This window comes from Pongo pygmaeus, chromosome 1 (assembly GCF_028885625.2).
Source record: "Pongo pygmaeus isolate AG05252 chromosome 1, NHGRI_mPonPyg2-v2.0_pri, whole genome shotgun sequence".
NCBI lineage: Eukaryota > Metazoa > Chordata > Mammalia > Primates > Hominidae > Pongo > Pongo pygmaeus.
This window is the reverse complement of record NC_072373.2, coordinates 43,638,119-43,664,126: the sequence shown is the minus strand read 5'-3', so window position 1 is coordinate 43,664,126 and position 26,008 is coordinate 43,638,119. Positions and strand designations below refer to the sequence as shown.

General features: G+C 50.9%; 1 protein-coding gene across 5 annotated transcripts; it reads right to left on the bottom strand.

The window, feature by feature from the left end:
* Positions 1-26,008, bottom strand: SLC41A1 (solute carrier family 41 member 1). Of its 5 annotated transcripts, none has more exons than XM_063646648.1 (12): positions 24,455-26,008; positions 23,567-24,327; positions 20,813-21,830; positions 11,768-11,875; positions 10,575-10,646; positions 9,773-9,917; positions 9,485-9,631; positions 8,716-8,863; positions 7,735-7,814; positions 6,160-6,294; positions 5,687-5,835; positions 1-2,603 (listed from the first exon to the last, which is right to left on the bottom strand). In XM_063646648.1, the coding sequence occupies exons 3-12, from the start codon at positions 21,182-21,184 to the stop codon at positions 2,418-2,420; spliced, it is 1,542 nt and encodes a 513-aa protein (XP_063502718.1). In that variant the 5' UTR covers positions 21,185-21,830; positions 23,567-24,327; positions 24,455-26,008; the 3' UTR covers positions 1-2,417. The 5 variants fall into 5 exon arrangements, with proteins under 5 accessions (XP_063502718.1, XP_063502720.1, XP_054323492.1 ...); XM_063646650.1 differs by lacking the exon at positions 23,567-24,327 and adding an exon at positions 22,644-22,711; XM_054467517.2 differs by lacking the exon at positions 11,768-11,875.

Below are 26,008 nucleotides of genomic sequence, written 5' to 3'. Positions count from 1 at the left end.
TAAATAAACGTCCTCTTTATTTTACCAAATATAATTTATCAGTTAAGTTGACATTTGTCAATTCAGTTATAGTAACTATAAATAATTCTCTTAAGACACAGTTCTGTAACTTTTTAAGGATACGAGAGTAAACCAATATTGCTCCTTGCAGCCAGGCCAAAAGTACATGCAGTTGGTACAATTGGGGAAAAGAAATGAATCTTCCATGAAAGTCACCTTTGTTTTCTTTCCCTCTCACCCTACAGTCCTCCTCTGCTCACACACTCAGGGCCTGGGGCATGCCTATCTGTCTGCTTTTTAGGCAAAGGAGGTCGCTCCAGAGTCTTCTGGGACTGCCTGGCCAAATTCCAGAGATGAGGAAGGGGCGAGTGACTGGGGTAGGGGTGGCTGGAGACCATAGGGACACAGCCTTAGGGGCAGAGTTGGTTTTGGTGCCTGTACAAGAAGAATCTGTGTGTCAGTGTCTTTTGAGGTGGAGGAAAAGATGAAAAAAGTCCAGGGGGAGGAGGAAAAACAAGCCCAGGCTGGTGTTAATGAATTCTGTTGGACACAACTCCAACTGGAAAACCTCTAAAATTCCTTCCAATTCTACGGTTCTATGATTCCAGAAGGAGGCCTAGAGGTCTGGGTAGAAATGGAGGGAGAGAAACTATGGTCTCTGGAGGTCTAGGGCAGGTTCCTGGGATAAGGTGTGGTGTTGGTAGAAACAGGATCATTGCCTAAGCTTTCCCTTGGAGGTGGGCCCTTGAGGCTACAGATGGAAGGGTTTCTGTGGAAGCTTCTGAGAGAAGTTAGAAAAAGCCTACATCCAAATCCCCAGATCTGTACACGTGTGACTGCGGATGGAGGCTCCAGTTTTCTCCCAATTTTGTGCTAGGCAGAGAAAAGTAGAAGCAACCAGATGATGTCCACCCTGCTAGTTCTAAACCCTCTTTTGGGTGCTTGGTGAGGAGAGGTGAAAGGAAGGGAATGTGAGGAAGGGTCGTTTAGGGAAATAAATACTGGTTGAGCAATGGGAATGGTGGCTCTAGCTGTGGTCAGCACTGCACAGAGTAGGGGTTTGGAAAGGAGAAAGAGGCAGAAGAATCTGGCTTGAAGTAGATGCAAATACAACGAGGAAACTTTCTCTGCCAGATTGAAAGGGGCACATGGCCTTTGTAACCTGGAGAATGAGGTGAGGTTAGAGCTGTGTTTCCCTTACCACTGGCTTATCAGTGCCTGGCACAGTACCTAACACATAGTAGGCACTCAGTAAATATTGCTCAAAGAATGTTTCAGACCATGCTTGTCTGCAGGAGAGCTCATCTTGCGGAGGCTGCGTATTTGCTGAATAAGTGAATAAATGATTGGTGAATGTCTGTGGGCAGAAGCCAAGAAAGAGGAAAACTGACCTCTATGGCATGACAGAATGAGTAATTTTAGGAAGTGACAGGGTCCAAGGTGACCAAGTGATTATGTCCTCAGAAGAAATGGCAGCAATGAGACACCCGTGGTTGTCCTCAACCTCCAAACCATTCTCCACATACCCATGACCTGTCCCTAATCTCAAAACCCAACCTGGCAAGCTCTGGGGAAGGTAGTGCTTAGAGACAATTTGAGATGAAGGTTGAAGAGAGACAAAGAATCAGTCCTCTGGGCCCAAGGAGAATGTGGATTTTGGGGAACCTATAGGTGGACATGGGTCAACAGGGAGAAGAGTGCACTGTTCCATTTTTTCCTGGATATTACAATCAACTGGAAATGATCAGAGGGAGGGGTTGTTGATGTTGATCAGGCCATTGAACAAGAGGCATGTGCACAAATTGAAAAGTCAGTCCACCTTACTCTTTCTGCGAGTGGGAACACTTAGGTCCAGAGGGCAAGAGAACAGAGCGGGGATCATAGGGGCCTGGAGCAGCTGTCTCCTGTCCAGAGCTTTGAAGTTGGTCCACTTCTACAAAAGTATGTCTGTGTTTGGGAGTGTTACTTATTCTTCTGTCCCTCTGTTCAACCAAAACCAAAAATAAAACAAAACAGATAAAAAGAAAACAAAACCAAAAATCCAGAGCCCACTTACAAAGGGTTTCTCATTAGGGCCAAGACAGGTTGCTAAAGCCAAACCCCATATCCCCAGATTCCAGACAAAACTCCCCTGCCCCAGTCCACATCACCTGGAGGCACCCATCATGAAACTGCACTTGGTGATTGTCTCAAAAACCTACTTGTACTGCTTATCTCAGGCCATCTGTGTTTCCCGAATTCTTGCTATACAAACTTGGCTCAATGTATAAAAATTCCCATTGAAAATAATGAGAATTTGGTATCAAAGTGAAGTCCTAGAAAGAGGTGGGAGTGTGGGGTGGAGTAGGGACAGGGGAACAAAAGAAAAATTTCAAATAGAAAGTGCAGAGGGATGGGGAAAAGGTTGAGTGACCAAGCTAGTCCCCAACATCCGTGTCTCGGTCCCCTATGAGCCAGAGGACATGGAAGCTGAGTGCTAGGAGCCCAGTGCCAAGCAGGTCCCCCAGAGCAGTCAAGTATGGGATGGAGAAGTTGTCCGGGTCCAGGCCCCGGCCCCACATCCAGTGCACCATCCAGTCTGCGATGTACAGGAGAATCAGCACCTGGGGAGACAAAAGGGCGCAGCCTATAGCCACCCTCTCTCTCCAGGGGGAGCCAGAGGCCACACGATCAGACCCATTCAGTGCATCACAAGGCTTGGCTGGCCACAATCCTTACTTTTTAATCTTCCTCTTTCCACCCCAGCAACCTCTTTGTGTTCCTCCACCCCACAATTACCACCTTGAGCAGACAACAGGCACAATGAGAGCTCTTTAGAAAGGAAGATGCTGCTACGACCCAGGGTCACCCACATCAGCATTATATTCTGCTCCCAAGTTTACCAAACAAGGAGCTTCCTGACCTAAATCCTACTTGTTGCAGGAACTCAGCCCTCTTGCCTCTAACTCTGGGTCACCTCATTCTGGGGTCACTCCAATTCCTGCCATGTTGGCCTTTCCAGGAGCCTGGCAGGGGGCTGGCTGTTGGAGTCAGCTTTTCCTAAAGGGATGTCTTCTCTAGGCAGAGTGGTATGGCTTCCTCCTGACCCTTTTCATTCTGTTGTTGTGGCTTTTCATTCCATTTCCTTTCCATTGTTTGCGTTCGAAGAATGCAAGTTTATTTTAACATCAGTCCTAATAAAGTTGAATTGTGAATAAGTCACCTCAATATTAACATAAAGCAGACAATGCATACCAATTCAAAATACATTTGACATGATCTGCAGCTTTGATTTTATCTGTGCTCTTGCTTACCTTCTATTAATACAGATAATTAAGAATGACTCAGATCAGAATCTCGCTAGTGGGCCCAGGACCAGCAGCATCAACAACAGCTGGGTGCTTGTTAGAAATGCAGAATCTCTGGACCTTCTGAGTCAGAGTCCGCATTTAACAAGATTTACATGCGCTTTTAAGTTGGCGATGCCCTTGATCTAGAATACCACGGTGGGGCAGGCCTGAATCTCCTAGAATCTGCACAGTGCCTGACATTTGGGCTCCCTAAATGACTGCATCTGCGTGAGAATGAAACAGATTCTGACAGTCAAGCTCCAATACAGTCAGTCATCTGGGAGGTTTTACCCTTGACTATACTTTGTAAATACTGTGGTATGAAAATTCTGCCCTAAGGGATCCAGATGCGGGAACCATAACCCTTAAGGGATCCAGAAGCCGGAACTGATATCTATTTTTAGGCAGTCTTGGGTGCTCTCCTGTCCTCTCTCTTTTTTTTAAATTTTAGGCTCTGCCTGAGAGAATCCTGCCCTCTCTCCAAGGAAGCCAGAGGTGACTCTCCACACTCTCCCTTGCCCTGCACATAGCTGTCTTGTGCTACCACGGCCTTGGCCCCCCCTGCCCTCCATAACTTCACACCCTTTCCAGCAGCTGCAGAAGGGTCCAATAAACAGCATGGCCAGGAGGCCTTTGGGCCATGCCCTAGGAAGGGAATGGTAGCAGCTATCCTCACATTCCAGCTTCTTGAGCAGGCCCCAGGACACACAGCTGGGAGGAGGTGGCAAAGGGATCAATAAGAGCCTTTACAGGGGATCAAGTGTCATGCTCTGGCCCTCCACAGATCTAGAGAGGAGAGCAGAGGCAAGAGTGTCTCCAGGGTATTCATCATGGATGATGGCACCGAGGCTCATCCTTTCCAATCCAGGCCAAGGGATGAGCTGAAAACCTCCACCACAGACCCTTGGCATATCCACCCCCACCTTCTCACCACGTGCTGCACTGGAACCCACTAGCAATGGAATGTGGCGGCTTGGCTAACTGCTGCAGAGCAACAGCATATGGCTGATTCTCAGCCCCGCCCCTGCCAAGATGTCCGAACACAACCTGTCTAAAGCTGGGGGTGAGGGGGCTGGAGGGATAGGTGTTAATCAATACAGGACTGGTGAAATAAAATTATGGTCTGTGTATCACAGAATATGATGGAGCTGTAAGAAAATCAGGGTGTTGTTCTCTTTATGTATTGATATGGAATGATCTCAAAGATAAGCTTAAGTGAAAAATGCAGGGTGCAGACAGTGTGTACAGTATACCACATGTGTGTAAAAAAGAGGAAGGAAATAAGAAAAATAGACGTTTACTTTTATAAATATAGAATAGGTTTGAAGGACACACAAGAAAGGGATAACACTGATGGTCTGTGAAGAAGAGAACCAGATGGCTGTGAAGAAGAGGACAGAAAAGAAGACTTTTCACTGAGGTTTCACTATGACCCTTAAAACATTTTTGAACTATGTGACTGTTCAAAAATCAAACCTATAAAAATTTAAAATGTAATAATAAGGGTGGACCTAGCTGTAAAGGGTTAGCGTAAGGGAGCCTTGTGGTGATGAAACAGCTTTCTGTATTTTGGTTATAGTAGTGGTCACACAAATCTCCACTTGTGATAAAAACTGCATAGAACACACACACACACACACACACACACGAGTGCATGTAAAACTGGTGCAATCTGAATAAGCACTGCGGATTGTATCAATGCTAATTTCCTGATTTTGATACTGTCCTAAAGTTATGCAAAATGTTATTTTCCCATGGAGGGAAATTGGGTAATGGTATATGGGATTTCTGAACCTTTTTTTGAGAACTTCTTACAAATCTGTAATGATTTCAAAATAAAAAGCTTTTACAATGTAATAATACAAGAAGGGAGAAAGTGTCATGGTATTATGGAATGGCAAGGCTACACAGGATCCGACAGATTATCTAGTGCAGTGGTTTTGACAGTTTTTCAAGCTATGAGACGCTTTATGAAAATGAATTTCTTGAGAAAGCTCAACATGCAAAACAGAGCCACGTGGAGCTCTGTGGCCAGTGGGGTTGGCATGCAAACCCTACACGCTCAGCATCCTACAACCACCTGCATGAAAACTACCACCCCTGGTCCATTCCTCTCAATTTACAAATGTATCGCTGAGGATCAGAGTAGTAAAAGAACAGGGTCAAAGTCACACAGCATGTTGGTGACTCTACTGGAACTACCATCTGTTCTCCTGCACCCTTGTCTGGTGTTTATCAGCTGCCCTGACACAGAGAAAGAGGAGGTTGAGTGTCTAAGAGGCCAAGTCTGGCTTCCTCTCCCATCCCTGCAGGGCATCCTGGCTCCTTCCCATGCCCCTGCTCCTGCCACTTTGTACCTGGAGCAGTGCAGCTGTCATATAGAAGATGATGAAGATGAGTGTGAGGGTGGTGTGCCCGCCCTGCATACAGCTGATGGTGTAGAGGAACACCAGGTGTCCTGGGACCACGAGGAGGAAGAGGACCCGGGCTGAGCGAGAATTCACATCTGGAATTGGGGAAAAGAGGGTGTAAAGAGGAGGGGAGGAGAAGACCTGGCCCCAGAAGGCCTTTCAAAGTCAGGAGGGACGGCACCATACCCCAGGGCAACAGACAGATGAATGTCTCTACTTCTGCATCCTGTGGTCTCCAACCCCTAGGGTGCTCCAGGAAAAGACAGCCCTCCTGCCTGGGCTCTGCCCTTCAGAACAGCTGGCACAGCCCAGCAGAGAAGGAGAACCTGTGGATCTGGGCCCCAGCTGTCTCTTAAGTGGAGCTCACTGACAGTAGGCCCACTCCCCCCAGGGCTGGAAGGCTGGGAATCTGCCGTTACCAGGGCTGAAGAAGGTGGTGCAAGGACTGGGACAGCGGCGAGGAGCTTGCTCAGAGTTCTCTCCGGGCATTCCATTCATGTGCAGGAAGGTGGAGATGCGGCTGGCCTGCACTGCCACCAGATTGCCCCCAACACCTGCAGAGACACATACAGGCTTGGACACAGACAGAGGTCAGGGCGAGGAGTGGGAACAAAATGATCTTCTCACTCTTTGTCTTTTATCTATAGAGGCACTGTCCTCTGCCTTAATTTAGGGTCTATGTGGGCATCACCCATTCACCAGTCCCCAAAAGAAGAGTAAGGCACTAAGAAGGAAGACAAAGACCCCTGCTTCCAGGGCATTTTCCAGCCTCCCCCAACCTCCCCTCGATGGAGATGCAGCAGTTCCATGTTCCCCTGGCAAAGCTATGACAGTGCTGGAAAGGATACATGCAGATCTGCAGACTCAGACAGCCTGACTTCTCCACCAGTAGAGCATGGGCACCTGCCTTCCTACACAGCTGAGGGGATGAAGCCCTGCCTTGCCTCACCCCCTCTCCAATGCTCTGAGCAGACCCAGGCATCCTATGGTCATATGCTGATTCTGGTAACCAGTTTCAAGATCAGGTTTGAGCTCCAAACTCTGGAATCTGGTATCTCCGCCAGGACCTGTGCTGATTTCTCTGTTGCCCTCACATCCCAACCTGGTCCCTGCTCTTCTCAGCCTTGCTCTGAGCTCTGGGAGACTGGTCTCCACGGACTGCATCACCCAGTCTCCCTTGCTGGCTGCTTCCACTGTGTTTGTTCAGTGGGAGGCAACAGCAGGCAACCAGAGGGCAGGTGGAGAGAGAGATCAGGTATTTCTTTCCCAATCCCTCCCTGCTTTTCAGCATTGGCTTCCCCATGTTGAGGGCAAAGACAGAGCTTTCACTGGACTCCTATAATGCTATTCCCTCGTTACTATGGTTTGAATATAGTTTGTCCCCATCAAAACTCATGTTGTGGCTTGGTCCCCAAATGTGGTGGTGGGAGGTGGTGCCTTTAAGAGTGAATAGGTTATTAAGACGGATTAATGTCTTTCTTGGGAAAGGTATAGTTCCCACGAGAGTGGGTTGTCATAAAGCGAGGTTTGCCTCTCTTGTTTTGCCCATTTTGCACATGCCCAGTTTTCCTTCTGTTTCTCCATTTGGATGTTTGGATGCAGCATGAGGCCCTCACTAGAAGCAGCTGCCCAATCTTGAACTTCCCAGCTTCCAGAACTGTGAGCTAAATAAACCTTTTTTCGTTATAAATTAGCCAGTTTCAATTATTCTGTTCTAGCAACAGATAATGGACTAAGATACTCCCCTTGACCCTTTAGGAGTAGAGGCTTCCCATTGCTGCTAATCTCTGGGTGCCTCAACATCCCTTATCTGTCCTTTTACTCTGCTCCCACCTCTGTAAGCAGTCCCTTCATTAAGGTCTTGAATCATCTGAGCTAGATTCTCTTGTCTGCTGGAACCCTGACTGATACAGAAACCAACCCCTTAAGTCCTCTTCTCCTGTCCCTTTCCTTCCCCCAGCCCTGCCCTCTGACAGCTGATGCCCAGACCTCACCATTAATCACAGGCGTGAAGACAGCCATTCCCGCAAAGTTGGGGTCTGAGACAGTCTTGTCCAAGATGAGGCCTCCCACACTTTAGAGACATAAAGACAAAATGACACAAAGACCACTGAAGGGTTCTGCCTTAGTCTCTGGGATGAGAGGTCCAGGCCCACCTATCCTTGGAGATGAAGGGAAGCACCATGGCTCTCAGGAGTTCCTCATCGTCCAGTCTTTGCCTCCCTTGACAGGATTAGGTGCTGCTCATAACATTCTGACCGGGCACAGTGACTCCAGAACAAGTTGGTGGTACTGGGTCAGGCAACCACCTCCTGTACCTGCCCTCTAAGTTGGCTGGAGGAGCAGCCTGCAGGACTATCTGCCTCTGAGGACCTCTGTTGTTCTGCCCACTCAGCATTTACTTCCCTTTCTGGTGATAGCACTGGGCTCCTCCTCAGGGAACCGCCTCTCTCAAGCTCAGTGACTGCGGCTCAGGTGACAATGCCTGAGTGATAGGTAGGCTCCAGGTCCATCCAATCAGAGGACTGCAGCCCCAAGGCCATGCTGACTGGTTTGGAGATAATCATGTCACCAGATGAGAAGCAGTGGAACTCTATTCTGGGACGTTGTGGAACTGTTGGGGGAAAGAATCTCTCTTCCCACTGGAATTGGTAGGAGTAACAAAAGCATAAACCTGGGCTGTAGGCCATGACAGAGAAGAGCAGAGCTGAGAGTCACAGAGTACTGAGGCCCTGATCTTAGGTAGGTCCCTGAATTCAGCTGTGCCTTTTTGGTTCTCCAGGCCAATACATTCTGCCTTGGAATGAAACCCAGTTCAGATGGTTTCTGTCATTTTCAACAGAAGGACATGTGACTGATACACTAATGAACACATTTCTAGGGTCTGACCCCCACCCCCTCTCTCCAGGGTTTAAAAAGAAGTCTGTGGCAGGGTGGGAGTGGGGTAGGAGTGGATACTCAGGGCCCCAGCCTACCTGCTGATGGCCATGGCAATGATAACAGGCTCCCAGCCCGAGTACAACACCTCCCTTGTGGCTGGACTTCGTCGGGCCAGCACCACCCAGACAGGCAGCAGGGCCACAAAGAAAGCACACACCAGTGGATACATGTATCGCCAGTGATCTGAGAGGGCAGAGGTCAGAAGGAGATAAGCACTGTGTTTCCCTACCCCAAGTTTCTCCCTGGCTCAGCCTGAAAACGTCCCAACAGATCAATAGCAAGACTACACTAAATGCCAGTAAACACATTACCCCATTTGATCTTCACTGGCAGCTCAGGAGGTAGGTGGGACCAGGCTTTTCCATTTTATGGATGAGGAAACCAAGGGAGAGAGCTAGCCAGGCACTGAACCAATTAGGGACAGCGACCAGAGGACAGAGACTCTAGGTCTCTTGACTGGATCCCAGAAATCACCATCTCCCACCCGCTTCTTCATTTTGCAAGCAGATCCCAGCCTCTGGTTCCTTTCCTTTACCCTTTCCACCTCATCCCTCCCACAGAAGTAAGAATCTGCAGGACCACATAGGAATATACTTCTGATACTTTTCCCCTGCCCCTGATGCCTGCTTGAATTTGAGATCAGTACTTAGCTTCACATCTCTAAGATCAGGAATTGTTATTACAACCTGTGTTCAAACCAAATAGTTTAAGAACACAGAAGAAACTCTTGCACATTTGCAAACTACTACCATCTCTCCCAACCCCACCCAGGACTCCACCCGAGCCACACTCTTGGTGGCTCACTCAGTTCCAGGTAGAGTCCCCAGCTGATGCCTGAGAGCAGCGCCAAGGTGATGAGGTCGCCCAGGCTGGCAGCAATGGGTGTGGCCACGTTGTCTGGGTTGATCCCAATCTTGCGAGAGCCAATGATGACTCCAATCATGATCATACCTGGTGAGGAGGTGGGAGGAGGGGCAGGCAGGGTGAGAAGAGATAAAGGAGTCTTAACAAACAAAAAGAGAGAGTGGAAGTGCCAGATGCAGTGTTCTCTGGGGCAGCACTCCTTACTCCTCTATGCCCTCCCTTCCTTACCCAGTACCAGGGAGGCAATGAAGGCTGTGGCCACGCTGCTAGCACAGAGCAGGAAGGCGTGCGGAATACTGAAGTGGCCATCAGGGATCCAGCCAAAGACGACGGCTGCAATGGACGCCAGGAAGCCCACCACCGTGGCCTGCACCTGGGGACAGGAGTGGTAACTTGGAAAGCCCTGAGAGCAGTGGGCTTCCTAAGCTGAGGTCATAAGCATCTGGGCAGACCTCTTCCTGGCTGGCAGTAGCCCCAGGAGGCAGGCTGGACTGCATGGTCCAGCCCTCCCAGGCTGGAAGGATGTCTTTATTTATTTAGGTTCACACCAGACACTAGTACTGGGCAGTGCACTCTGCAGGAGCCCAGAACATGTTACTGGCTGAATGAGTGTGCCTCTGGGGATGGGAGTGAGGTTCAACAGAGCCGGAGCCTTCCGCCCAGAGTCAAGGCCTGGGCCTCAAGGGGGAAGGCTCCCAGTCTGAACCTGTGTGGTCTCATGGGGAGATGGGACTGCAGTGGCACAGGACATCTCAGCACTCCTGAGTCTGCTCATATTGCCAGGATCTGCTGGGACTCAAAGGCACCTGCACCACCAAGAACTGAGAACCAGAATGGGTGATGCTGGGCCCTCCTCATCTTGGGCATTTTCCTGGGTAACCTAGTTACCTCCTAGAGCTACTCTGGGGGAAGCCAGCTCAGTGGGATACTGGAGATTCACTCAGGAGCCTGCTGGGGCTGACCTAAGCCTTTCAGAGATTCCTGACTAAGGGGAAGCTTAGCCCACCCTCTCTGGTCCCTGCCTTCTTACCTGGATGAGGGCCATGTTCCCAGTGATCATCCGCCAGAGCTCCTTGGGTGTGTCCATGTGTCCAATGTTGGCCTGGGAAAGGGAGGGCAAGGGACTGAAGCTCCAGGCTGGAAAAGGCCTGAAGCTCCATCCATTAGGCTCCTGCCTAGATCATGAGGCAGTACATGTGGCCTAAGACTCTGAGAGCAGGACCTGACAGTCCTGGAAAGGTGAAGCAGGATCAGGGAAACTGAGGAGAGAGGGAAGGAGCTAAAGCTGAGCTCCTGCAGCTGGGTGGGGGGTGGGAAGGGGGTCCCCTAGGCAGTCGCCTCTCTTCCTCTCAGGACACCAGCTGAGCAGAGGCAAATTCTATCCTTTGCCCTGCTTATCTGGGCAGCCCATTCCTGCATGGGTCAGAACAACCCAGTCCCTGACTCTGAAGCCAGACTGCTATCCCAGGGAAGGAAAGGTCAGCTGCTGGTGCAGGACTGAGGCTCCAAGAGTATTTGGGAAGGAGTGGGTGGCATGGGCCAGAAGTCGGGTATGGCAAGTCAGGGTGGGTTAAGTTGGATGCCACTTCTGTCTGTCACCTTCTCTAGACTCTTGGCCATGCAGGGACATCCCTGGCCTCCTGAGTTTTATCATCTCCCACCTCCAGCCCAGGGCCCTGTATCTGTTCAGGCCCGGAATCGTCATGGCTCACAACTGCGGGAGGTAGGAATGATGAGCAGCTCCTCTCTGTCTGTTCCCTTAAAGAAGAGCAAGCTGCCATGGGTAAAGGGAATGGGATGGCCGGGGGGCTGGGGGTGCTGGGAGGGCCTGGCTCTGCTCCCGCCCAGCTGCAAAGCAGGGCTGGAGATCAGAGGAGGCCCCCATCTGTGCGGGTGGAGGAACCAGCATGATGCCTGCCTGTCAAAGCTGCACAAACAGTCACGAGGTGGTTGAAAGGTAGGGGGTGGGGCAGGAGTCCAGGGGTGGCTGGGACATCCAGAAACCAAGCTTGGGAACCACTTTGGGCAGGGAGCCCCTGCCCAGGAGCAGGACACCCAGCCTGGGATCTCCCTACACCTGCCCAGCCAGGCCCTCCCTTCCCACCCCAGCCCCACACTCCAGGCCTGGGCAGTGGAGAAGGGCTAGTAGCCCTCTCCCAGTCTCTGGCTCTGTGCTGCCCAGAGTCCTCTCTGTGCCCCACTCCTCCCAGCCAGGACACTCACTGCAGTGGAGAGCCTTGATGCCAGGGTCATTTCCAGGTTCCCTTTGAGCCCCAGCAGCGCAGGCACTAGGATGAAGACCTCTGTCACCTTCTGGAAGACTTCCCAGTGCTAAGAGGTGAAAACAGAACCCAGGAATTTCAGTGCCCCAAAGGGCGGGCACTGAGGTTCACAGGTACTCTGAGATCAGGGTCTTGAGGAGGAAACAGAATCAGCAGGGAGTGAGCACGCCAGCCACCTTTCCTCCAAGAACCCTGGAACCAAACCAAGCCCATGATTCTTCAAACAACACAACCCCCCTTCCTGCCACCCAGAACCAGGGAGATGGAGAGGGTCTCTGCTGGTTGGGAGACTCTCAGTCTGGCCCTACCTTCTCTGCTTTCCTGGAGGTGGCTGGGGAATGGTAATGGGGACCCACACAGCTGAGCTGCCCTGGGCTGCCTGACACCCCAGAAATCCTTTGCAATACCCCCTCAAATTGCAATCCCTGGCCGCTTTGCCTTCAGTCCAGTTTCTCTGTTGTCTCAGCTGTGAAGAGTTGGGCTCCACAGGGCTGGGGCCGAGGCTGGGGAGATTAGAGAGTTTGTTTGGTTTCTATCTCCAAGGGCTTTGGGCCTCAGCCACAGCAACTCTCCTTCTGAACAGGCTCTGAATTAAGACTGTGGCCCCCAAACCTCTGAATGCTGGCCTGCAAGAGGCTTTTTATTTCTCTGTGCACTGCCTTACCCCACACACCTTCCTCAATCTCTCAGCTAGGAGAAGCAAGTGTACTCCTGTAGGAAGAGCCCTGGACCAGGAGTCAGGAGACCTGAGTTCTAGTCCCAAGACAATCAATCCTGGCTCTCCTACCAATGTCTTTGGTTAACATCTATTAAGAACTGATTATGTGCTAGGCTAAGTGCTCTCCATGTATTTTCTCTTTTAATCATCTTAACAACCCAATAAGGTAGGGGCTATTTTTATTCTCATTTTGTGAATGAGGAAACTGGGGTTCAGACAGTATTCTACTAGTTAGTGCTAAGAGGATTGCAGGAACCAGGACTAGCTATTTGAAAGCGACTTTACTTGCAATTGAAACTGAGGACTTGCAAAAAAAGGTTAGGATTGTGTCTCCCTCCCTGGCCCTAACAGGGTAGGTGGTTTCTTTTATTTGTTTTAAGAATGGAAAGTCTCCAGGTTTGGAGAGGGAGGAGGAGGCCAGAGGCCAGGTGGATATATATGGGTTGGTCTGGGTATCATGGCTGGGAGGCCAAGCACTATGTTAGGCAAGGGCACTGGACCAAGAGCCTTGGGTCTCCTACAGGAGACAGCAGGGATGGCCCCCTACTTATCTCCCCAATACGCCTCCTCACGTAGACCAGCTGGACACCTTAGACAAGTTACAAGGGCCTCAAGCTCTAGAAAAATGTTCAATTCAGGGACCAGATCAGATGGTCTTTCAAGGCAATTCCAACACCCACACTCTGTCGTTAAAGATGAGCAGTGGCCAAGCGCAGTGACTCACGCCTATAATCCCAGCACTTTGGGAGGCTGAGGCGGGCAGATCACCTGAGGCCAGGAGTTTGAGACCAGCCTGACCAACATGGAGAAACCCCGTCTCTACTAAAAATACAAAAATTAGCTGGCCGTGGTGGCACATGCCTGTAATCCCAAGCTACTCGGGAGGCTGAGGCAGGAGAATCGCTTGAACCCAAGAGGTGGAGGTTGCAGTGAGCCAAGATCGCACCACTGCACTCCAGCCTGGGCAATAAGAGTGAAACTCCATCTCAAAAATAAAATAAAATAAAATAAAATAGATAAAATAAAGTTGAGCAATACTGTAGACTAGTAAGAGATCACCTCACACCCATTAGGATGGTTACTATTTAAAAACCCAGAAAATAATCAGTGTTAGCAAGGATGTAGAGTTTGGGTTGGGCATAGTGGCTCATGCTTATAATCCCAGCACTTTGGGAGGCCAAGGCAAGTGGATCACTTGAGGTCAGGAGTTGGAGACCAGCCTGGCAAACATGGTGAAACCCTGTTTCTACTAAAAATACAAAAATTAGCCCGGAATGGTGGCGCACACCTGTAATCCCAGCTACTGGGGAGGCAGAGGCAGAAGAATTGCTTGAACCTGGGAGGCAGAGGTTGCAGTGAGCCGAGACAGTGCCACTGCACTCCAGCCTGGGTGACAGAGCAAGACTCCGTCTCAAGAAAAAAAAAAAAGCATGTGGAGATTGGAACCCTTGTGCACTCTTGGTGGGACTATAAAATGGTGCAGCTGCTATGAAAAACAGTACGGTGGTTCCTCAAAAAATTAAGAATAAAACTACCACATGATGCAGCAATCCTACTTCTGGATATCTATCCAAAAGAATAGAAATCAAGGTCTTGAAGATATATTAGTATGCCCATGTTCATAGTAGCACTATATGCAATAACCAAGAGGTGGAAGCACCCCAAATGTCCATCAAGGAATGAATGGATAAACAAAATATGCAAAGTGTGGTACATACATACCATGGAATATTTCTCAGCCTTAAAAAGGGAGGAAATCCTGTCATATGCCATAACATGGATGAACTTTGAGGACATTACTCTAGTCATAAAAAACACTGTATGATTCTACTTATCTGAGGTATCCAAAGTAGTCAAATTCTTTTTTTTTTTTTTCTTGAGACACGGTCTCACTCTGTGGCCCAGGCTGGAGTGCAGTGGCACAATCATGGCTTCGGGCTGTAGCCATCCTCCCATCTCAGTCTCTCGGGTAGTTGGGACTACAGGCATGCACCACCACACCTGGCTAATTTTTGTATTTTTTGTAGAGACAGGGGTTTCATTATATTGCCCAGGCTGGTCTCGAACTTCTGGGCTCAAAGGATCCTCTCGCCTCGACCTCCCAAAGTGTTGGGACTACAGGTATGAGGCACCATGCCCAGCCTAAGTAGTCAAATTCATAGAGGCAGAAAGAAGAATGGTGGAAACAAGGGGCTGGGGGAGCAGGGAAAAGAGTGAGTGTTTAATAGGTACAGAGCTTCAGCTGGGGAAGATGAGGAGTTCTGGAGATCTGTTGTACAATGAGGTGAATATACTTAGTACTATTGAACAGCACACTTAAAAAAGGGTTACGATGGTAAATTTTATCTTATGCATTTTTTACCACAATAACGAAAAAGATAAGCAAGGCTATCAGAAGGGGTGGGGCTAGGGCTTGAGACCAGGAGAGGCTGGGCGCTGGGTGGCCCTATAAGGCAAGAACCTCTCTTTTCTTGTCGGAGCTCTCTCTGTGTGAATGGGGTGGGAGGCCTCACACGACCCTGGGGAAGGGCTCATTTCACTGGGGCTGGAGCATACGCTTGCCTGAGCTCCTGGTCTGGCCAAGACCTGGGACTCTCCTTAGGGAAGCCCCACTGTAGAGACTAACAATGGGGAAGAGACTGCCCCGCATCTCAACAACAGTTACTGGGCTTCCAGGCAGCCACCGGATGAGCCAGCCCCCTCCAAACACTGAAGGGAGGTGAATCCCTTCCCACCCTAAGACCCCCCAGAGAGAGGGCAGCCCCAGTGAGCCCCATCTGCCCTGGAGCAACTTGGGGAGTGTTACTCTTGGACACGGCTGGTACATACCACTGAGGCTCCAGCTCCCTGCAGTCCAGCCTTGCTCTGCTTTGCCTCCTGCTTCCTCCCAAACCAGCTCCAGAGAGGGGAAAAATTCCCCTCTTCTCCCCTCCCTTGTGGGCTTTCAAAGCTCCTCTCAGAGCACAGCCTCAGAGCTCATCTTCACCCCAAAACACCAGCTCCACCCTGCTTCCAAGCTGCCAGCTCCATGAAAATCTCACTTCTGCAGGTAGGTGTATGTAATGTATATGTACTCGTAGAAAGAAAAAGCCCAGAAGAAGACTCCACATGTATGCAAGCAATGTTTTCTAAGCTGTTTGTAATGAATATTGCTTGCTTTTATTATTATTTAAGAAAAAATGTATAAAGCTCAGCTAAGTTCCTCCGGTTGCTACCATAAGCACCCCCAAATCTCCCAGCACAATGTACCCTCTCCTTATAGCTACAGGAGGACCTATAAAGTACGGAGTTTTAGGAGCAGTGGGTTGAGAGACAGACAGGCAAGGAGAGGGAGCAGTCACAGTAACAGCCCCTATGCAAAAGTCTTCCCGACTCTTACAGAATATAGCCTGGAACCTCACACGACCTGACTCCAGGCCAGCAAAGCCCCGAGTTGGCACTTGGGTCAGAGAAGCCAATTCCTACACACATACTTTCTTCACCCACAAACCCTCTCAAAGCTGCAGCTCAGGCAGAAAGCCTCTGACACATGGGCACACATAGGACTCTGGGAAGAGATGCTGGAGGCTGGAGATGTGGAACCAGCCCAGGAATCAAGGTGGCCCTGAGGTTAGGAGTAGGCAGGATGTGGCAGGGGCAGACAGTGAGTAGCTCTTCTTCTTCCTTTGGCCAAATTCAGCCCCATCCTGTTCATCCAGGCTGGGAGTATCTGCCCCTGAAGTCACACCCGTCTGCCAAGCAGCCACCCACGCCTTCCTGCTCTGATGGGGATGAAAAAGGGCACGTTCCAGGAAGTGCTGCCCTGCTTGGAGGTGAGGGGAGCATCTAGATTTTAACTGCTTCTCAGAAATGCAGCCCCTCATCTCTTTCCTTCTCTAACCTTGGGGTGAGGGGCTCATGGATCCCTGGTATTCTGCAGGTGAGGGAAGAGACTGCCTCCCCCATAGCCAAAACGAATCCTGAGGCACAGCAATCACCTTAAGTCTCGGTCCTCAGTGGTCCTGCCAGTACCTCTTCCTTGCCCTTCCAATGCGCCTCTTCCAACCCTCACCTACTCCAATCCAAGCTCATACACTGACCCCGACCTGCCTTCAAGGGTTCTGGTCTGAGCCACCTCAGGAGGGTAGCAGCAGGGAAGAAAGTCAGAGCCAGGAATCAAGACATTAAGAAGACTCAAATTCCCAGATACAAGCTTTAGGCTCCAGGCTGTGGGAGAATCTGGGCTCCTGTGGGAGAAGCTGGGCTGGAGCTGATCTTTTAGGGTAAGGACTGGGTCAGATGAGATTACAGTAACCCCAGGCTTCACCTGTCTGAGGCTTTTCCAAGAGGCATCCTCTAGGTGTCCAGGAAAGGGCCTTAGGGCAACACCTGGATATACGGTGCGGTACAAAGCAGGAGCAAAGCAAATGGGTCCCTGACAGCAGGCAGGGGACAGAGATGGGAAAAGCAGAAGGTGTGGTCAAGTGAAGCAGATATGAGTGTCCCGCCCAGGGATGCTGTGGCCACAGGAGCAGGCCAGGCACAGGAGGAATACTTCCTTCCCACTCCACTTCCCCAAGGCCACGCTTGCCATGCACTTTCATCGCTGCAGACTTCTGTATACACAGCAGGGTCTACTTTGTTCGAGATCCTTAGCAGGTGAGTAGTGAGTTAAAATAAGGACCTGTCTTAACCTAGCTGGGAATTAAAGTGCAGATGGGCACACTACTTCCTGTCAACCCATCCCTCACAAAGGCTGATAGGTAAAGGGAGTGAGACATCTGGAGCAGCCTAGGACCAAACTGGGCAGATGGACACAAGGCTCCTGCAGGGATGAGGCTCCCATATCCCAATCCCTTCAGAAGCCAACACCAGGCCCCAGCCTGCTTCCCTTCCAGATGCTGCAGGAACTTTCAGCCATGGTTGGGAAGTTAGAGCAGATGGAGGTCCATTTATCCTTTTCCTACTTTGGGCCAGCACCAGCCCCTTATTTCACTGCAGATGCTGCTGTGCACATTTACGGGAGGGCAGATAAGAGGAGGCAGAAATGAGCCTTCTAGGAAGGGAGTGGGTTTTCTTTTTCTTTTAAATTAAAATTAAAATTTAACTTTTTTTTTTTTTTTGCATCGCGTTGGTGAAAAAGAAACCAAGTTTTCTACAGCAGCAAGGAAAGATGGGGGCCCTGGACCAAGGAGACATCTGAACCAGGGCCAACACGGACTCCTGCTCAGTTGCTCCAAGATGCTGGGGACACTCCATAGCCAGCTTCTCCAGATGGCCCCAGGGTCTCGGGGCACTTTCAGATACTCTTACTGAAGTCCATCTTAGCTCATGAAGGGGTGATATAGGTGTGAATCCTTAGAAACCGTCCTGCTCTTCCTGAATCTGAGATTGTCAGTCCCCCTTTCACTCCCGTGGATGTGGAATAACAATCTCCCTGTGGTCCCACGTCTTGGTCCCTCTGCACTCACCCCCTCCTGCCATCTCACTGTTGCAGGGCCTGCTCCAGCCCAGCTGTAGCAGGAAGGCTGGGGGAGGAGGACATGGACAAACCTGCCATTGTCATCCACACCAAGTGGACCCTAGCTCTGGTGTGAGCCAAGGTGCCACACTGAGAGCAGCTCCAAAGATTCCCTACCTAGGCCTCTCAATGTCTCCAGCTCATGGGCCTGGAGTGGGGGTGGGGCAACACATCAGAAGCTTTGGAATCTAAGTGTGTGGGATGGGTAGGGGTGTGGTGTGTATGTGGGGGTCCCTCCCTACCCCATCTAAGAACTTTTATTCTTGCTCACTTCAGAAGATAACGCTAATTAATCCAGATTCTAGTCCACCCAGTTCTTCAAGGAAAGACAAAGAAAATAGGCTCCTCCTAGAGTCTTTTTTTTTTTTTTGAGACAGCGTTTGGCTCTGTCGCTGAGGCTGGAGTGCAACAGTACAATCATAGCTCATTGCGACTTCAAACTCCTGGGCTCAAGTGATCATTCCTATCTCAGCCTCTCAAAGTGCTGGAATTACAACAGAATGCCACCATGCCTAATTTTTTTTTTTTTTTTTTTTGGTAGAGACAAGCTCTCACTTTGTTGCCCAGGCTGGTCTTGAATGCCTGGCTTCAAGCGATCCTCCTGCCTCAGCCTCCAAAAGTGCTGGGATTACAGGCATAAGCCACCATGCCCAGCCAGAGTTTTTTTTTTTTTGAGTTGGAGTCTCGCTCTGTCACCCAGGCTGGAGAGCAGTGCCACGATCTTGGCTCACTGCAGCCTCCACTTCTCGGGCTCAAATGATTCTCTTGCCTCAGCTTCCAAGTAGCTGGGACTACAGGTGCCTGCCACCATGCCCAGCTAATTTTTTGTATTTTTAGTAGAGACGGGGTTTCACCATGTTGGACAGACTGGTCTCAAACTCCTGACCTCAGGTGATCCGCCTGTCTTGGCCTCCCAAAGTGCTAGGATTACAGATGTGAGCCACTGAGCTCGGCCCCCTCTCGGAGTTTTTAACCAACTGGTGAACCATGGCCATGGTGAAGGCCACAGGAGTTAGTGGTGTGGGCTCTAGGGTCAGATGACCAGGGACAAGTTACCTAATCCCTCTGAACTACAGGTTCCCTACCTACAAAATGGAGATGATTATGGATCCTACCTCATGGGCCTACCGAAGAGCCCCCCAAATGCTTCCCTACTACCATTATTATTATCCAGAAAATATGAAAACCCTCTTCAGTTCACCTCTGGACCCTGGCTCTGCACTCCTTTGTAGGTATCAAACCAGAATGCAACAACTTCAAGAATGAGAACTGAGGCCACAGGAAAGGAATAGAAGAGGTGGAGAAAAATATTACCCTGTTCTCTTTCTCCTCTTCCTACTATCCCAGCCCCGGCCCTAGCGGGAGAAGCAGCCACTAAGGGGAGGAACTCAAAGCTCCCGCCTGGCTTCCCAACCTCCATGTAGGAACAATCTTCAAGATAACAGGTTTGGGGAAAGGGAGGCAGTGCAAGGCACTCTGGCATGACTTAAACACCATTCTCACGAGCAACCAAAGGTGCAGGGTTCCCCTGAAGGGCTCAAGTCAAAGTACTCCATGTGCACACACTATTAAGAACCAACTACCTTCAGTCTCCTGGGACACAGGCATGGTGAGACCTACCAGCAGGACTCTATATCACTATGGTCTGTAGGGTCGGCTTGGCACAGGGAAGGTGATGCCAAGCTTCGTGTCCTTCTGGGAGATATCACGATCAGGGAACACTGGGGGTCCCATAAAGCAAAGGCCAGATCTCCTCCTGCCTTGGTATTAATATTTCTCTGAGTACCTAGGACAGAGGCCAGCACTCAGCAGGAATTTGATACACATTGCTGAATTACTTAGATAAACCCAGCACCTTCAAAAAGTTTGGTGTGCCACACTGTGCCTAAAAAACTTTTATCTAAAAACAAAACTTTATTTCTTGGACCTGGAGGTTATTCATAAGTCCTGACTCACAATAAATTAACGTGGCACATCTCTGGCTGTTAGCTTCCATGTCCCACCGACTCTCATCCTTCATTCTACCCAATGTCCTCAAAAAGAATCCTCTTTGCCTGGGGCAGGTTCAGAATGACAGGTGAGGAGCAAAGAGGAGAGACAGTTCTGCCCAGGCCTAGTTACATTTTATCCCCATTTACATCAGATAATTAGCACTTTTGGGTCTTGTTACACCAAATCTCCAAATCATGCATCAGACAGCAAGTGCCCACCCCCACCCCACAAGGGGATTATGCCAAGGTTACAGGAAGATAAGCAACACAAAATGCCTTCAAGAGCCTTCCTACTTAATTTGAGACCCTCTTGGCAGCTGAACAAATTCCTGCCCAGTAGGGGGATGGAGGAGAGGCTTGAAACTGAGCTTTCTACTATGGGTATCCTTGAAACCCCAAATGCAGGGGAGAAAAGGCATAAAGAGGAGACCCTTGTAAATGTCTCCTACTGAGCTCGGCTTGGCAGGAATGCTTGGGAGAGATGGCAAGCAACGACCTTGTTGCATCTCTCCTCTCCCAAGCCTAAGCTCGGGAGCCAATTCTGTTTCTATTTAGCAATACTGCCCTGATCACCTCCCCAGGGCTACTCGGTTTCCTTGAGGCTTCTGTAGAAAGGAACTAGACCAAGAAGAAACCGAGGACATGATCCAAAGGGAAACAGTATTCTAGGAAACAGCAGCCACTTCTGACAGGGAGGTAGAGAGGAAGTTCCAAGTTTCCCAGCAGGCAAAGGTGGCCCTGGGCTCACAGTCAAGGGTTGCCCTACTCAGGTCCTACCTGCACAATGTCCAACACCATGCCGGCAGCCACGGTCCCAAAGCCTGCCAGGAGGAATGGAAACAGTACTTGCAGCCCGATGGAAAAGGAGGTCTCCTTGAGTGGGGAAGGTGGCGCAGGGCCACGGTCTGTGCTGACGTCGTCACTTTCGTTGCTCTGGCTCCCGTTCTCCAGCAGGGCGTCCTCCTCCCGAACCCCCTTGGCGTTGGCCCGAGACTCAATCACCACCTCTACCCCAGCCCCATCAGGCCCCAGGAACTCTGAGGTCCCAGCCAAGGGCTCTCTCCCTGGGCCATCTGAAGAGCAGGGAGAGGCAGAAGGGCCAGTCCCGTTCAGTTGGTGGACGTCCTTCGGCTCTGGCTTAGAGGACATGACAGGCAGGGAGGAGGGGAAGGGAGAACTTTCCTCTCTTCTTTTTGCTTTCTCTCTCCTTCTCTAACTTGGGAAAGAACTTAGTCTTGGGGTGAACCCAGGCTTGGGCGCCGTGGGACCTCTTCCCACGGCTCTCCACTCCTACCAGGCACTGCAAAAACTGATCCACCAACAGGCAGCCCCATCAAGCACTGAAGCCGCAAGCTGGGGAGAAACAAGAAATTCCTCACCGGACAGCCACTAGGGGTGCAGGTGCCTGACTCCAACCCACCAGCTCTGTGCTTGAAGAAAATGTATCTGTCCTCTTATCTTCTTTGGTTCTCAGCGGCAGGCTCCTCAGAGCAGGGGGCATCCGGAGTAGAAGAGCTCAACCAAAGTCTGGGGTGCCCTCTGAAGTTGCCCCTCTTCCGTAAAAAGCAGCTTGAGTTCAAATCTTTCAGAACACAGTGCCAGCCTGGGGCTGCGGCTCCCTCCCGCTCCTTTGGCTGGGCTCCGTCAGCTTCCCACAGCTCCTCAGGCTCTGCTGGTCCCAGCGCAGCGTCTGCCGTCTTTCCTTTCTCTTCCAGAAACTTCCTCTCTTCCTGGGAAGAGCTAATACCTCTTCAAATCCCTGGTCCTTAAAGTCACGAGAATCAGTGTGGAACACCTTATGTGGGAAGGAGATAAAAGAAAAAGAACATTACGCTATAGCAAAGAACAGCTTGTACTGGGAGAATTTCCCCTCAAGGCAGTTAGAAGTTCGTCATGTAGTTACAGAGTTTGCTATTTGTCTCCCTTTTTCCGCAAAAATTACTCAGTCCTGCACTGCTCCATCTGGAGGCTCAGCACGAGCTATCCCTGCCATCCTCCCCACCAGCAACCCTCCTGGGGGATCACCACCGTGGTCACCAGCAACGAGATGTGACCAGCCTGGGATTGGGAAGATGCTGTGCAGGAGCCCTCTGCACTGTTTCCTCAGCAACTGGGGGTGGGTAGGTATGTCCTCAGCAAGACCCCTTCTTGAATGCCCATTAAGAACCCTGCATTATTTAAGTGGGGTTCAGTTACAAATTCAGTCACAAACTCCCTGCCACACAGCCACCCCTGTATAAAGTGACTGCTTATCATCACAAGACAGCAACAGAAAGACAGCCACACAGGGCAAAGAAACAGGGAGAAACTGATTGCTGAGTGAAGTCCCCCAGACCCCAGATCGCTCTAGCTTCTGAGAAAACAAAACAAAGCTAGGAGGACTCCCTGGGCAGTGGGGCAAGCCTGCCAGACCAAGGCCAAGAGCCAGAGGCCTACCCACTCCTGCCCTTGAGAGTCAACAGTGTTACAAAGAGCTCAGACAGCTGACTCGGATCCAGGCCTCTGTCTCTCCCCCTCTCCCCCTGCTCTTGGCCCTGTGAGCTTGTCAGATAGGACAAGGGAGTTATCTCAGTTAGAAGGGACAGAGCATAAAACGATTGCTTATTACCCACGCATTTCAGTTAATTAGGCTCCTCCTGTTCCCCAGGGTTACTGAGAGTTGGATATAGTGGAATTCTTAGAAACAAAAACAAAAAAACAAAAGTAAGCAATAAAAAAAAAAAAACCCAAAACAAAAACCAAAGCACCGTAAGCCAATATGCACTTGCTCCAAATGCATCTCTTTAACTGTAATGGCTCCACTTCTCTTTGCCTAAAGGAATCCCCAGGCTTCCTAATTCCTCATGGACTCCCATCCTATTCCATTTCACCAGAAGAGCTCTTATTCGTAAAAAATAAATTTAAAGAGAGTTCCACCAGGTAAGAGGAACAGGTCCTTAAGTATTCCAAACACACACAATTAGTCAAGTTCAGTTTAGGAAAGGAGGTATCAAACCCCAGGAACTGGCCCAGGAGAACTGTTTCCTCTATCAATTCAGGCACCCACCAGGACTCCCTTTTCCAATCTCCTTAAACACAGTACTGTGGTTCTTTCAAACTCCCTCACCAGAGATCCAGGAGGAAACCTCTGAGTCCAGTGCCCCTATGCCAGAAAAGTTTCTGAGTCCGCTAAAAGCTGACACCCCCGCCTCCCTCCTGTGTTCCTGGCAGGCCACTGAACCTGAGAGGGGGCTCCCAGGAGGGGAAGCCAGTCCTCCCTCACCACTCCCCTTGTAAAGAGACTTCAGACAGGCCTAAGGCCCTGGGACGAAAGAAGCAAAAGTGAACCAGGACGCCCTATCCCCTCCTCCCAGGCGGGGACAAAAAAGACCCATTTTGGTATCCCCAACCCCGAGGAGGGAGAGAAAGTAACTGGGTGGCCTCCTCAGTCTCTCCACCACTCAGATTCAGCAAATGCGCTGCGCGCCAGGACTCCCGCCCTCCACCACCCCCTCCCCGCCCCAGGACCCCACAGGACCCCACAGGACTGACCTGCCCCTTGCTTGGGAGGAAGGGGGGAGCCTGGCCAGTGGCAGCGTGGCCCGTGGTCTCGGGGGGTGCAGGGCACCCCCTCTTCTCATCACTCCTCCTCGGCAGTCCTCCTTGGCCCCCGGCGTGCCCTCCCACACCCCCAGCCAAGGCGAGCGTCCAGCCGCTACACCCGGCTCGCTACATTTCGCTTCTGCGTTACAGCGAGGCCGCCGCTCCGCTTCCACGCGGGGGAGGTGGCCGGGGAGGGCAGGATATATCGCTTCGGGCCCGGCGGGGGGGCACCCGGACGGGGGACCGGGGGGGCGAGCTCACGCGCCCCCAGTCGCTTCTTGCCCGCGGACTTGGGCCCAGCTGGTTGGCTGCCGGTGGCAAACGTGATCTGGGGCAGACTGGGTGGCACCCCCCCTCCATCAAAAATAGATTCTCGGATGGACAACAGCAGCAGCCAATCAGGAACTGGGGAGGGGGCGGGATCAACCTCGGCCCGGCCCCCTTCCTTCGCTTCGTGCCCAGGAGGCGGGACGCCGGGGAAACGCAGTAGGAGGAGTGACGGGAACCGGGAGCCGGCTCTACGCGCCTGGAGCGCGCGGGTCCCAGCGCCCATCGGCCTGGGGTCCGAGGGGCCCGCTGCCCGGGCTCACTGCGTGGTGCTACCGCCCCTGGGCCCGCTGCGCCGCGTCGGAGCCCCAGCAGACTTTGAGAGGCTTGTGCGACAGTGCGCGTCCTCTCCTGCCTCTGGATGTTTCCTTGGAGCTTCTGGCCTTCGGGAAGACCGGTAAACGTCCCTGTGGAGCCAGCCAGCCAGCCAGCCACCTCTGACCCCCGGGCTCAAGCAGCCAGCCGCGTGCTCCCTCCTCCCGCTTGGTACCCGGACAGAACAGTCCCTACCGTGCTCTTGGACACAGCTCCTCTCCCGCCGGCTCGTCATTCTGGGCTCCTTCCAGATTCCGCGTTCCTTGAGCAATGGCTCACCCCTGCCGAATCCGGCCTTAAAAAACTCCCAGCCTTGAAAGGGGTGGAGACTGGCTGGCGGGAGCGAAAGGAGGTCACACTCATGGCTGGGGTCGCACACGCATCACCTGAGGTCGGAGGGGAGGGGAGCCTCACTTCCTCTGACCCACTGAGCCTGGTGGCAGCGTGCGGAGAGATGTCACCATCCCGGACTAAATGAAATCCAACTTTCCCTGACGCACCTTGTGGGATCAAAGAGGGGTGTTCCCATGCTCACCTTTCGCCACTTCCTCCCTGGGGTATCTCCACCTCTCCAACACAAGCTCAATGCCAGTTCTCTTTGGGATGTTTTTGTGCAGGGGGTGTGACCTCCCTCATAAAGGAACCCCCACTCCCAAGTTTTCCTCTCTTGTCAGTGGAACCTGTGACCAACGGTTCCTTCCTGTCCTTTTCCTCCCTGAAAGTAGCCCGGGGGCATTCGAACATGGCTCTAGACCCCTGAATAGGGTTTGGAGCAGAGATGTGCCTGGGGAGAGGAGAACGCAGTGCTGTGTATGAAGCTTTGGGCACGTGCACACAAGAGCACACACAGCAACCTGATCAGGTCATTCCTTTTGATAAGGATGACAGATACACATACCAAACCCTGTTCCCCTCACCCACCCCAAATCAGTACCCCCAGGATGATTCCAGATCAGCTCTGGAGCATTTGCATCAAGGGCCTGCAGACTCACAGGACATACTAGAGCAAAATATCAGTGTCTCAGACCCCAGTTTTGGCCTCAAATACTGGGTTTTTCTGCCAGGAGAAGTAGCTGCTAGTCTAGGAAATGCTGGGACTTGTCCAAAAAGATGAGGTTTGTCAATACGGGGTGTGGGGTTGGATGGGGAATTAAGGCTGATGTATCTGGAGGAACTTTGATTGGGCTGGAGGCAACTTCTGCCCTGTTCTATTCAACAGTTCCCTCCCCTCCACTATCCCATTTAATCTGGCCACAGCTCAGCTACCTGTGTATAAAATCTTGATCTCTCTCCTATTTCCTTTCTACCTTCCATGTTTTTACTTACTTGAAAACAGTTCCCCTCTCCTGTGTGTATTTTTTTTTTAATTGAAATATACCAGGCATTTAGGAAAGGAACACAAAACCTAAGTGTACAGGTCAACAAATGATGACACAGTGAACATCCTCATATGACCACCATCCAGATCTAGAATGAGAGCATTACTGGCATCCCAGATACCCTCCTTCTATCCGCTCCTGGTGACTATGCCACACTCCTTCTCAAAAGTAACGTTTATCTAACACTACAGGTTAGTTTTGTTTACTTCTGAACTTTATATACATGGAACCATTCAGTAGGTATTATTTTGTGTCTGGCTCCTCTCACTCAATACTATGTTTGTGAAACTCATCCAAAACATTGTGGTAGCAGTAGCTTATTTGTTTTCATTGCCGTACAGTGTGCCATTAAATAAATATACCACAATTT